Raw genomic sequence first — 12363 nt, forward strand, 5'->3', positions numbered from 1 at the left:
CACTGCAGAATGGGGTGGCTGGTGAGGGCTCCACCTTCCCTCCCGCCCCTCCCTCCCCGGCCTTCTTATTCATTCCTGCTCACAAAGGTTCCGCCCACTGACCTATCACCTCCTGCAAGCCCCACCTCCTAACACCACCACCTGCTGCCTTATGGTGATCTTTGCAGTACGTGTACATTGGCAAGGACTGACATGCTGGAACCAAGTTCTTAAGTCAACAGTGGAGCCAAAATTACCCTTGGAAAATACCTTGTGTCATTTCCCAAGCATGGGACATTAAGTTACCTGTTCAGTTGGCTTTTGTGGCTGTGACTAATGAGGCTTTTTAAATCTCTTCCTCTGAATCCTCTCTCTAAATCTGCCTTTCAACTGGCATCCCATTTAGACACTGGTTCAAGTCCCGGCAGCTCCACTTCCCATCCACCTCCCTGCTTGTGGCCTGAGAGGGCAGTGGAGGAGAGCCGGAGTCCTTGGGCCCCTGCACCCACAAGCGAGACCCAGAGAAAGCTCCTGGCTCCTGGCTTTGGATCAGCTCAGCTCCAGCCCTTGTGACCATTTGGGGAGTGATCCAGTAGATGAAAGATCTCTCTTTAAATCTGCCTTTTAAAGAAAACTAAATATTTGAATGAGACTGCTATGAACATTGTTTCCTTAAAAACTACATTTGAGGGCCCGGCGGCGTGGCCTAGCGGCTAAAGTCCTCGCCTTGAACACGCCAGGATCCCATATGGGCGCTGGTTCTAATCCCGGCAGCTCCACTTCCCATCCAGCTCCCTGCTTGTGGCCTGGGAAAGCAGTCGAGGACGGCCCAATGCATTGGGACACTGCACCCGCGTGGGAGACCCGGAAGAGGTTCCAGGTTCCCGGCTCCAGATCGGCACGCATCGGCCCGTTGCGGCTCACTTGGGGAGTGAATCATCGGACGGAAGATCTTCCTCTCTGTCTCTCCTCCTCTGTGTATATCTGGCTGTAATAAAATGAATAAATCTTAAAAAAAAAAAACTACATTTGAAAGGCAGTTGTACAGAGGGAGAGAGGGAAAGGGAGGGGTGTGCCTTCACCTACTGGTTCATTAACCAAAGGCCACAGCAGTCAGAGGTGGGCCAGGCTGAAGCCAGGAGCTGCTTCCGGGTCTTCCACATGAGCGCAAACACTTGGACCATCTTCCATAGCTTTCCCAGGCACATTAGCAGGGAGCTGAATTGGAAGTGGAGCAGCTGGACCCTGAACCAGTGCTGATGCAGGATTCTGGTTTAACCTGCTGTACCACTCAGGCCTCTGCTGTGAACATTCTTGCACAGCTGTTCGTTTGTTTTTGCACGGGTCCATGTTTTCATCATTCTTGGCTGTTGAAGGGATCTTCAGAACGCTTACTGAGAATGTACATTATCTTTTTATTCCACTTCTGCAAAGAACTTTGTGCAGCAGCCTGCTCCACCTGGGAGTGAGATTGGGGTTAACTCTCAGCTCTGTTCCCAGAGTGGATTGCTTGTGGGACTAACATTTCCCAGATGTTCCAGATCTGTTATGTAAAATGATGTCATACTGGCACAGATGCTGTATGCTCAGCTGCCTGTATGTGGATGGTTTATGAAACCTGAAGAGAGTTGTTATTCACACTGTGTTGTTCAGGGACCAGAATGTTCTGTCCACACATGTATGGGACAATCACGAGCTTTTCCAAGTGCCTTCTTTGCACAGAAGTGGAATCCATAGGCACAGAGGACCGAGTGTCCAATGAAATCACGGTTGTAAGCAGATAAGCTAACCCACCCAGTTGGCTGGGAGTTCCTGCTTTTTCCTTGCCATGCGTGAGTTGTTGGACTGGAGGAAGCTCGGGTGATCTCAGCACTGCATTCTACACAGAGTCGCTGAGTCGCCACTGCCAAGCTCAGCTGACCTCCGGCCAGGAGGGTGGATGGAGGAAGGTAGAGCCACTGCTTCTAGAATCTGTTACTTGTCCATGCCAGGTACAAGTCCCTGTGCCCAGACACCTGGCCGCACTGGCACGGGCCTCCGGCAGAAGGCGTAGAACGCTTGATCAAGTACATCGGCTACAAACCCGAGGAGTACAAGTTAGGGAGGTAAGCAGCCCTGCTCACTGTTTTTTTCCTCAAATGTTTCTGGTACAGATCTGTGTGTGCCTATAGCCTGGGGGTTCATTTTATGGGGTTTTCTATCGATAAACAAGCATATGCTGCCAGCCACTCAATTTAAGCACAATTCTGGGTGCTCGGGAGGAGATGGTAGAGAACCCTTTGAAACCCCCTCGCTGGCTGGGCTACAATAGAGAGGGGACCAGGGAGGCCAGCCACATGGCCCCCTGTGTTCCTAGGTCCTCCTTGCTATGAGATCATATTTCATCCCAGAGTGATGTTCCAGAACTCGGGTTATCATTACTGCAGAAGGGGAGTTGTCTGAGCCGGGGACCTGTATACATATGGGACATTGGGTCAGTCACATGGGTCAGGACAGGGCCGGTGCTCCATCTGTCCACTCCTCCGCTTCTGTAGAGCCCTCATCTGGGAGGTGGGGTGGGCAGTCCAGGTCCCTGAGGGAATCAGGTTCTGTATATCCTACAAGATCTTGGCGTGAGGTAGGAGCATGACTGTGATGCGCTGCTGCCTTCCAGTGGTTGCCCTGACAAGTTCTCACACAGTGGATGTGTGGGTGGGACTGGCAGGTGGGGATCAGTAGCTGTAATGTCGCTGACAGTTAGAGGTTGGGGGAGTGGAGAGAGAGACAGAGAGAGATTACAGCAATCTTACTCATTCATTTACTCAGATACTTATTCAGGTTTCTGAAGTGTTGGGGGGTGGTCATGCCCCCTTGGAAGGCTCTAGAAGGATCCATCTCTGCCTCTGGCAGCGTCTGACAGCTCCTGCCATAGCTTGGCTTGGGGCTGCCTCCCTTAGAGCTCTGCCTCCCTCTTCATGCTGCCTTCTCCCCTGCCTGTTCTTGCAAGAACACTCTCACTGTATTTGGGACTCACCCCAACATCTCTCGCCCTGCCATGAGCAGACACCCTCTTTACTGAGCTCCAAGTCTCAGCCCACCAAGGATCTTAACTATCGATTAGTAATTAAAACCTACTTTTTTTCCCCACTTCTAGAACCAAAATATTCATTCGGTTTCCCAGAACTCTGTTTGCTACTGAAGACGCCTTTGAATTCAGTAAACATCAGTTAGGTATGGTTTTCCTGCCTTGGTTGTGACACACTGAGATGAACACATTTAGTTGGGGGAAGGGGTAAATCTCAAACATGGGCGTCTGATAGCATGTTTAGAAGCATCTGTTTGGGATGCAAGGAATGAACCAGACAGGACCGTTAGGCTCATACGGATGTTAAGGCTTGGGCACGTCAGGTGCAAGCAGCAGTCTGTGCATGTTAGGACGAGGTGGGCTTGGATGCATGCACAAACTTAAATGCTGTTGTGCCTCGTTAGGTCCTAAAACCAGGTGAGCCCACCCCCCCCCCATCCCCATTAATGTCATTTTCAGGAAGTTCGTTTGCATGGATGGCTGATGTTGGAAGGTGTAGCTTCCATGTCTGCAGCCAGGCTGTTAGTTTTGAATGATGAACAGGAATGTGAAGATGAGGGAAAATCATGCAGAATCATTCTACGGGGGCGGGGGGGCTTGTCCTTGGAGCCCCCAGCAGGTGGAAGAGGCAGCATCTGCCCCTGAGTGACATGGGGTCTGCTGTAGGCTAGGTGCTCTCAAACCTGCAGCCATCTCTGCTTTCTACATGGGGAAACTGAGGCCCAGGTGTGTGGGCAGCTTGCTGAAGGCTGCACTGCCAGTAAGCAGCTGGGCAGCGGCTGGAGATGCTCTGGTTTCTAAGTCTTCTTGTGCCATCACACCTGCTGGTCTGATTTTGAATGTCGGTACTTTTCCAGTTTTGTTTTGAAATTTGGTTATTTGAGAGGAAGAGGGACAGAGGCCTTCCATCTACTGGTATACTTCCTCACCCCCAAATGACCCCAACATGTGCAGCTGGGCCAAGCCAAAGCCAGGAGCTCCATCCTGCTCTCCTAGGTGGCTGCCAGGGGACCCAAATGCCTGAGCCATTTGCTGCCTCTTAGCTCCTGCAGTAGCAGGGAGCTAACTTGCCAAGTGGAGACAGGACAAACACCAACACTCCAATGGGATGCGGGGCCTCCCAAGCCACAGCATCACCCACTGTGCCACAAAGCCCGCTCCTGCTGCTGGTTTTGGGGCTCTGTAGCAGCGGGCAGCTGTTGAGTATGAGGGCAGGTGCGGGCTCAGCCAGGCTACAGGGAGCCTCAATCGGCACCAGATCCACTCCCCAGGGACTGACACTGTTGGTCTTGAAGGCACTCAATGGGGCCTGTGGTAGGGACCTTGGTAGCTGTGCGGCCACAGAGAGGTTCTCCACCCTGTGTGGATGATGGAGGGGTGAAGCCCCCCGTGCAGCTGGGCAGGAGGACAGCAGGTACCTGGCCTAGACCTTAGGATCCTGGGCCTCTTCCTCACCTGCGGAAAGGTGAGTGAAACTCCAGCCGGGAACAGGTGCAGTATCACATGCCACACTCCCAACAGTGATGTTGAACCAAGGCCATCACTGCACGAGACCGCATCTGATGTCCCCCTGTAGCACTCACAGCCACCTGGACAAACACACAAAGTCCTTTGACTTTTCATTTTTCTTCTAAGTTGCCAGAATCCAAGCCACATATAAAGGCTGCTTGGAAAGGAGAGAATATGTGAAGAAACGACAAGCAGGTAAGAGTTCAGCCGAGTGCTGTCCGCTGGTGACAGGCCAGAGCTGTGCCCTTCCCTCTCCTCCACTTGCTGCCCAACCCCACCCCTGAGGCTCTCTCCCCATTCCAGCCTGGAAACTGCAGGGCAGTGTAGGGCCCATTCTGGAGGCACTGCCTGGAGCTCAGACCCTGCTATCCTGTGTGGGTTCCACCAATCTGTTGTTTGATCTACAGTATGCACACAGTGAAAGAGTAACTTTTTTAAAGATATATTTATTTGAAAAGCATAGTTAAAGAGAGGGAAAGAGATTTCCCATCCGCTGGTTCAATCCCAAAAAGGATTGCAAAAGTCAGGGACTGGGCCCGGATGAAGGCAGGAGCTTTTTCTGCGTCTCCCATGTGGATGCTGGATCTTAGGCTGCTCTGCGCAGGCCATCAGCAGTAAGGCAGCATCACTGTACGTACATGTCACCCTGGAGAGGGTGTGGCTCCGAGAGATGCCAGTGTCACTTCTAGCATTTAGGTTACTCCTGTGAGAAATGAAAGCTGCTAAAGAATCTGGAAAACCCATAAGACCCAGGAGACAAAAGGAAACCTGGTTTTCATGTCCTAGGAGTCACTGCTAGGGATTGACCAAAAGCAGTGACAAGATCACCTCAGCTGTCACAGCAGCCACCCCTGCCCGTGGGCGTGGCCCTTTCCCTGAAAGCTCAGGGCTTCCCATGGCACCTGTTGTCCTTCTGCCCCTGCCCCCACCTCCCATCCAGTTGTCTGTCCAGGTGTCCCCAGACTCCACAATCCGCGCTTGCGTCTCCCAGGCTGGCAGGGTACACAGAGGTGTGCTGGGGGCGCGGAAAGCTTTCTGTGTGTTCACACACGGCTGGACGTGTCTTCTGACACCAGTACTCAACTCTTTCAGCCATCAAACTGGAAGCACACTGGCGGGGAGCCCTGGCCCGGATGGAGACCCACCGGAGAAAGTGGGCCGTGCAGGTTGTCAGAAAGTGAGTCCTTGCATCTGCTATGGACGAGGCTCAGCATGGGGACCTTCTGCACAGGCCCTGAGGGGTGTCTTTATAAACTTGGTCTCTCTGCCCTTGGCTCCTGGGTTGGGAGAACATTTGTATTTTGTCACTCTCACTTGAGTCACACCAGGCAGGCTGAGTGGCCGACCAGCTCTCATAAGCCAGTGCAAGACAGCACGGCAGGGCTGGGACAGCGGCCCACTGGGAAGCTCCATCCCCTTCCAAGGGCAGTGGACCGTCCCCTTCCAGTCAGCTGCCACTTGGAAGAAAGGCCAGGGTGGCACTACGAGATGGCTTGGTCTTTCAAAGAAAACGGAACCCTGGCTTTTAGGCAAATAAGCACATAGTACTCGTGTATTTTCGATTGGCAAAGTCATTCAGTGACTCGACCCAAGGTCTATCTGTGGGGTAGATTAAGCTCACTGCCAGCCCCGGGGTGCGATGGGGGAGAAGTCTTACCAACAGAGCCTCTCCCATGCTGGCCTTGCCTCAGCCTGACTCCAGCATGTTTCGCAGATTCATCAAGGGATTCATCCACCGCCACCGGCCCCTGTGCCCCGACAACGAGGAGTTCGTCGTGCTTGTGCGCAAGAATTACATCTTGAATCTGCGCTATCATGTCCCCAAGACCGTGCTGGACAAGAGCTGGCTGAGACCTCCAGGCATTCTGGAAAACGTGAGGACCCATCTGGGCCTTGGGGGCTACCCCCTGCACATCCGCCTTTCTTTGTGGGCTCCCTTAGCACAAGCAGGACCTCGCAAAAGGACCACACCGGGCATCTGGCCTGGAGGTTAAGACTCCCATGTCTACCTTGCCGGAGACTCACTCAGCCTGACCCTGCTTAGCTTCCAAGATGAGACGAGAGTCAGAGGCTTTACGGGTGCGATGGCCATAAGCAGGATGTTTTAGTCCCAGCTCCAGCCCATGATTCCACCTTCCTGCCAATACAGATGCCCTCACACACGGAGGATTGAGCAGGCAAGACTTTGTCAGCATGCAGGAGACCTGAGGGAGTTCTTAGCTGTGCTCTGGCCTGGCCATGGCCCTTGTGGACATGGAGAGCAATGTTGGAAGCTCCACTGCCATTAATAGTAATATAAATTATAAGAGGAAGCCCCCAGGCTTGGTAACAGCCTCCTAGTAAGCACCATGAAGCCAAAGCCAATGCGCTCAGAGCGCTTCTGAACGGAGGCTTTCCTGGATCTCACGTTCCAACAGGGTTTACAGACTCTGGCCTCAGACAGTGGGGACTGTGGGGAGATGCCTGCCTTCACCCTAGCCCTGTGGAGCCGGCGTCTCTCAGGAGCTCCTTAGAGCCAGCTCCGCGGTGACCCCTTATGGAGCATACCCAAGGAGGAGGGCCCCTCGTTAACCAACGCAGGACAGAGCAAGACTGCATGGTTAGCTGCTTGCTCTAAAACACCAGAGCTGTGGTGCCCTTGAAACCCAATAGAGAGCTTCCATCTACTGGTTCACTGCCCCAGGCAGCTGCCAGGAGTCAGGAGCTTCTTCCAGACCTCCCATGTGGGTGCAGGGCCCCAAGGACTTGGACCATCCTCTCAAGCAGGGGGCTAGGACGTGAACCTATGCCCATGTGGGATGCCAGAAGCCCTACCTATGTGACAGCACCAGCCCCTCAACTGTACTCACAAGTGCCTCTGGTTTGGCTGCCCTAGCCCGGGTGTTCAACAAGTGTGTTCTCCACACACACAGGCTTCCACTTTGCTCAGAAAGATGTGCACGAGGAACCTGGTGCGGAAGTACTGTCATGGTGTCACGGCAGAGCGGAGAGCGATGGTAGGGACGGGGCGTCGGGAGGGCAGTGCATGGGGGCGTGGGTACCTCAGCCGGATCTTCAGTGTCACGAGTTCTGGTCCGCCCTGTCGACCGCAGATGCTGGTCCCAGGCGGGCCTTGCAGCTGAGGATGAAGGTACAGACCCTGAGGAGGGTTGCCTGGCTTTGCTATGGTCACCGTCTGTGCTCTTACCATGGGTACCCAATCCAACTGGCCCCTGACCCACTAAGAGGGCAGGACCCCTTCTGCCACAGGTTGTTTCTATAAATGGCACCACGGTTGGGGTTTCAGGCCTGGAATGTGTAGCGTGTATGTGGGCAGCCCAGCTGCATGTCATGTTAAAGTTACACAAGTAGGCAGCAGGCTGCATTTGGCCAACAATGCAAGCATGGGTGCCAACCCCAGCAGCTACCAGGATGCCCAGGGTGCCATGGCCCCAGCCAAGAATTTGCTATGACTCCCCTGCAGGAGCACACAGCTCCAGTAACACCCACAGTGTGTGTGGGACACTGCCGGTAGACCTGCAGCTCCCCAGCCCACAGGGAAGGTGTCAGAGCAGTGGTAAAGCTGCCTCCTGGGACCCCGCATCCTCTGCCGCAGTACCTGGGTGCTAGTCCTGTGTCCGTTTGTGACTCCAGCTTCCTGTTCTTGCAGGCCAGGAGGGAGGCGAGTAGTGATGGCTCATGCGCTTGAGGCACTGCCTCTCACACAAGACAACTGGCTGGAGCTCCTGGCTCCTAGCTTTGACCCGTTGCAGCCTTTGGTGGTTGTAGACACTGGAGGAGTGGGTCAGTGGCTGGGGCAGAGCGCTCTCTCTCTCTCAAATAATGATGAAAATTAAGAGATTTAGCTCCTGCTATCTTTCGGTATCACGCCACGCGAAGTTTCTGGCTGCTGGCTTTCATCTGGCTGTTGCAGCCATTTGGCAGGTGTTGGGGCAGTGTGAGAACTAGTAGTCAGCAGGCCTGTTGAACTCTGCCTTTCAAATACATGTTAAAGTTTCTCCCGGGAGGCTCCTGGGGCCACCATTCTTCGGTCTCCATGTCTTCTAGATGCAGCAGAAGGTGGTCGCCAGTGAGATATTCAGGGGCAAGAAGGAAGGCTACGCAGAAAGCTTAAGTCAGCCTTTTGCCGACAGCCGGATAGGTAAGTGCTTGCCCGCCTACAGATGGCTGCTCACTTTCCCAAATCTGCCTTTGGGGGTGTTGATTCCTGGTTCCCAGGCTGTTCTCAGCACATGTGCGGACCCCACAAAAGCCAGCAGCCAGCGGCTTTTCCACAGGGCCAGGCTCCAGCCCTGACTTGGACTGGTCTGGTTCCCCCCACCCTAGATGAAGGAGACATTAACCGCAAGGTGCTTCAGCAAATTAGCAACGAGAACATCCAGGTACGGCAGCATGCGGCCCCTGCCTCAACCAGTACTCCCCATTGCAGTGTGAGAACAGGGGTGTGTGTGCTGTGACACGGGGACGAGCTGGGGGACCTGAGCTCTGATGCTCAGGACGAGGTGCCAAGCATTGCCCAACACATACCTGCTGCTGCTGCTCTTACTAGGGTCTTCTTCCCTCACCCTAGAAATTGAGTTTACAATTCTAAAAAAAAACAATGGGGTGCCACCTAACCCTTCATCCCATCACAGGATATCCCCGATTAGGGAGAGGTGCCAGGGGCTGGGAGATGCATAGCAGGTCACAGCAGTCTCTGCCCATGACCACCTCCATGTGCTCCACGGGTCACTCTGTCCCCTTGGACCTGAGTTGCAGTCCCTGCTAGGCAGTTCTCATGCCTGCCAGTCTCTTGGGACAGACCCCTGAGGCAGGGCATCATGGTTGAGGCTTCCTTTGCGGCCAGAGCTGGGTGCAGAAACACAGTGTGTGTGTCTCTGACCACCCGGGGACCTCCTTGCAGTACGGTATCCCAGTCATTAAATATGATAGGAAAGGCTTCAAGGCGCGGCAGCGGCAGCTCCTCCTGACTCAGAAGACAGCTTACGTGGTGGAACTCGCCAAAATCAAGCAGAAAATCCATTACTCGGCACTCAAAGGTACGGTCCTGAGCAGAGCCGACTTGGCAGCTGGTCAGCAGGTGGTGAAGAGGCCTCCAGGGGTGGACATTAGCACAGGGGGCAGGCCTCTGTGCTCACGGCTGCCCTTCTCCTAGCACAAGTATCAAGGCTCGCACCTGCTTGCCCCCTTGCACAATGGCCTGGGTAGCATTTTACTCAGCATGCACGCACTCACGTGGGTGGGAAGAGGCCTTTATTTCCCTGGGCCCAGCTGTTCCCTTCCTGGTCCCTAACTCCGGATCTGTCTTCAGGCATCTCCACCAGCAACCTGAGTGACGGAATCTTAGTTATCCACGTCCTGCCCGAGGACAGCAGGCACAAGGTAGTGGCGGCCACCACACAATGCTCTGATGGGGACTAGGGAAGGCCAGACAGTGCCACGATGCGAGGGTGGCCATTGTGAAACCTCCACCTTTGGGTGTCCTCCCTTGAAGCTTTAGGCACTGACCTGCTGCATGGTCTTCTCCTGCCCGCTGCAGGGCGATGTCATCCTACAGTGCGAGCACGTGTTCGAGGCCGTCACTAAGCTCGTCATGCTGGTTAAGAAGGAGAACCTTGTCAGCGTCGTCCAAGGAAGGTGGGTGAGTTCAGCTTCAGCTGGGAAGCCGTCCGTCACAGGGTGACACAGGGGAACGAGGGGGTTGCAAACTGTAAGCTTGTCTTTCCACCCACATCTACCGGCAGGCCCTGCTGGCTCCCAGCATGGGGTGGAGAGGGCACACACTCCAGACTCCTGTCCCTAGGCCAGGGCAGGCTGCGGCCATGCCTTGGCTCTGGGTACTGGTGGAACAGCAGTTTGAGCCCACAGGGCTGCCACACGGAGTCCGTTTATTGATCTGAAAAAGCGCTACAATTTCTCAAGGGTGTAAAACAAAGAACTGGCCCACAGAACTGAATACTGCTACTGAATTTTCTCAGCAACTCTAAGGCAACTGCCACCATGCAGCGTTGCATGGGCGGCAGGTGGAGCAAAGGTCGCCAAGCTGCAGAGCTGAGGGCCCGCGGGGATTCTCCCGCACAGCCCGCCGGAGCCGGCTGCTCGAGGCAGGACTGGGCTGCTTCCTCCTCGCTTCTGCTGTTCTACCCTGCCCAGTAATTCCTGCCAAGCAAGCGGGAGGCTGCCTTTACGGCCTGATGTAAGATTGCGGAGTTGTTTCTGCCTTGCTGGGGGAACACTTAATCCACTGTGAATTCAGCGGGAAGAGGCGTGGGCGGCTGGTCCTGAGAACACCTGCATGTGCTATACTGCTTTTAGAGGAACTCCATTAGTTACATGGTTAATGAAAATAGGCTTTTTTCCCCCCTAACTGCTCAACTCTGCAATACAGAAAGAATTCAAATGTGAAACTAGTGAGGAGTATGCCAGTAACAGGTCACTCTGTCTTTCAAGTTTACAGTTTTATATCAGTCCTGGAAAAGAAGGCACAATAGTTTTCGACACGGGACCAGAAGAACAAATCTATAAAGATAAAAACGGGCAGTTAACAGTGGTGAGTGGCTGGGCTTGGGGAGAGGTAGGCAGTGCGCAGCACTAGAGAAACCAGGTTTGCAGTCTAGGCATGCCAGAGCTGCATGGGCACTAGACGCGTGAGCCAGTGCAGTCTTCCCCTAGCACTGTGTCCCTCAGAGACAGGAGGGGAGGGAGAGCAGTGCGTGTCACATGTGTTCAGGGAGCCCACTGGCATCTAATGCCAAGGACACTGTTGAGCTCCTCAGCACCTCCCAAGTCCCTGCCTCGTCTTAGGATACTGCAGCTGGTCCCTCACAGCCTGTTCAGGCCCACTGCGCTGACGCAGAGATGCCAGGACTAGGTGTGGCGGCTCAGCAGGTCTCCAACACTATGGTGCCTCTCCCCTAGGTGTCGGTGCGGGGCAAGTCCTGATCAAGCAAGCGTGGCATCTGCCCCCGGCCATCGCCATTTCGGCTGCGCCGGAGGAAGGTGCCAGGGCAGTGGGACTTGGATCCAGTCAGCTGTGTCTCCGAGGAAACTTTACTGGAGGAGAAGGATGGCAGCTGAGGTGGCAGGGTGGTGTGTCTCAAGCACAGCCCTGGGCCAACCTCTCTGGCTCTGCCTTCAATCATCTGCTGCTAGAAGCCAGCCCTGTCGGTCGTGGGGGTGGATGGCCTTACCATGGAGTGTGAGTGATGGATTCTCTGCCTGCATCAGGCTGCCCCAGGCACTGCTGTGAAACATCATGTGGGGAAGTAAGCAAGCTCTTACAAAGCTCCAAAAGTTGGGCCCGGCGGCGTGGCCTAGCGGCTAAAGTCCTTGCCTTGAATGCACTGGGATCCCATATGGGCGCCGGTTCTAGTCCCGGCAGCTCCACTTCCCATCCAGCTCCCTGCTTGTGGCCTGGGAAAGCAGTCGAGGACAGCCCAATGCCTTGGGGCCCTGCACCCGCGTGGGAGACCTGGAAGAGGTTCCAGGTTCCCAGCTTCGGATCGGCACAGCACCGGCCGTTGCGCTCACTTGGGGAGTGAATCATCGGACGGAAGATCTTCCTGTCTCTCCTCCTCTCTGTAATGAAAATAAATAAATCCTAAAAAAAAAAAAAAAAACAAAGCTCCAAAAGTTGGACTTGAAGATTCTCCTAAGACACTCAGCAGGTGAATGGAGTGTAAGGGTAAGAGCAGCAGCTCACCTGGTGTCGGTGCAAGGCTGGAAGGCCTCAGGTCTGCTCTCCACCCTGCGCCATTCGAGCAGCCGCCGCCAAGTACAAACCACCCCCGCATCACACTCTAGGGGCTTGA

General features: G+C 54.5%; 1 protein-coding gene across 2 annotated transcripts in view; it reads left to right on the top strand.

Moving 5' to 3' along the window:
- The window catches only part of MYO1H (myosin IH), a 44610-nt gene extending 32931 nt beyond the window's left edge, over positions 1 to 11679 (top strand). The window contains exons 18-29 of one of the 2 annotated variants that reach the window (XM_058656838.1): positions 1971 to 2084; positions 3113 to 3189; positions 4679 to 4747; positions 5645 to 5729; positions 6267 to 6426; positions 7465 to 7548; positions 8600 to 8693; positions 8879 to 8934; positions 9456 to 9591; positions 9864 to 9934; positions 10092 to 10189; positions 11003 to 11233. In XM_058656838.1, coding sequence (XP_058512821.1) covers positions 1971 to 2084; positions 3113 to 3189; positions 4679 to 4747; positions 5645 to 5729; positions 6267 to 6426; positions 7465 to 7548; positions 8600 to 8693; positions 8879 to 8934; positions 9456 to 9591; positions 9864 to 9934; positions 10092 to 10189; positions 11003 to 11147 — 1189 coding nt within the window. In that variant the 3' untranslated portion in view covers positions 11148 to 11233. Of the gene's footprint in view, positions 1 to 1970; positions 2085 to 3112; positions 3190 to 4678; positions 4748 to 5644; positions 5730 to 6266; positions 6427 to 7464; positions 7549 to 8599; positions 8694 to 8878; positions 8935 to 9455; positions 9592 to 9863; positions 9935 to 10091; positions 10190 to 11002; positions 11234 to 11470 lie in introns of those variants that run through there. The other variant, XM_058656837.1, reaches the window with a different exon arrangement.
- The last annotated feature ends 684 nt before the right edge of the window (positions 11680 to 12363 follow it).

Source organism: Ochotona princeps, chromosome 29, assembly GCF_030435755.1.
Source record: "Ochotona princeps isolate mOchPri1 chromosome 29, mOchPri1.hap1, whole genome shotgun sequence".
Taxonomy (NCBI): Eukaryota; Metazoa; Chordata; class Mammalia; order Lagomorpha; family Ochotonidae; genus Ochotona; species Ochotona princeps.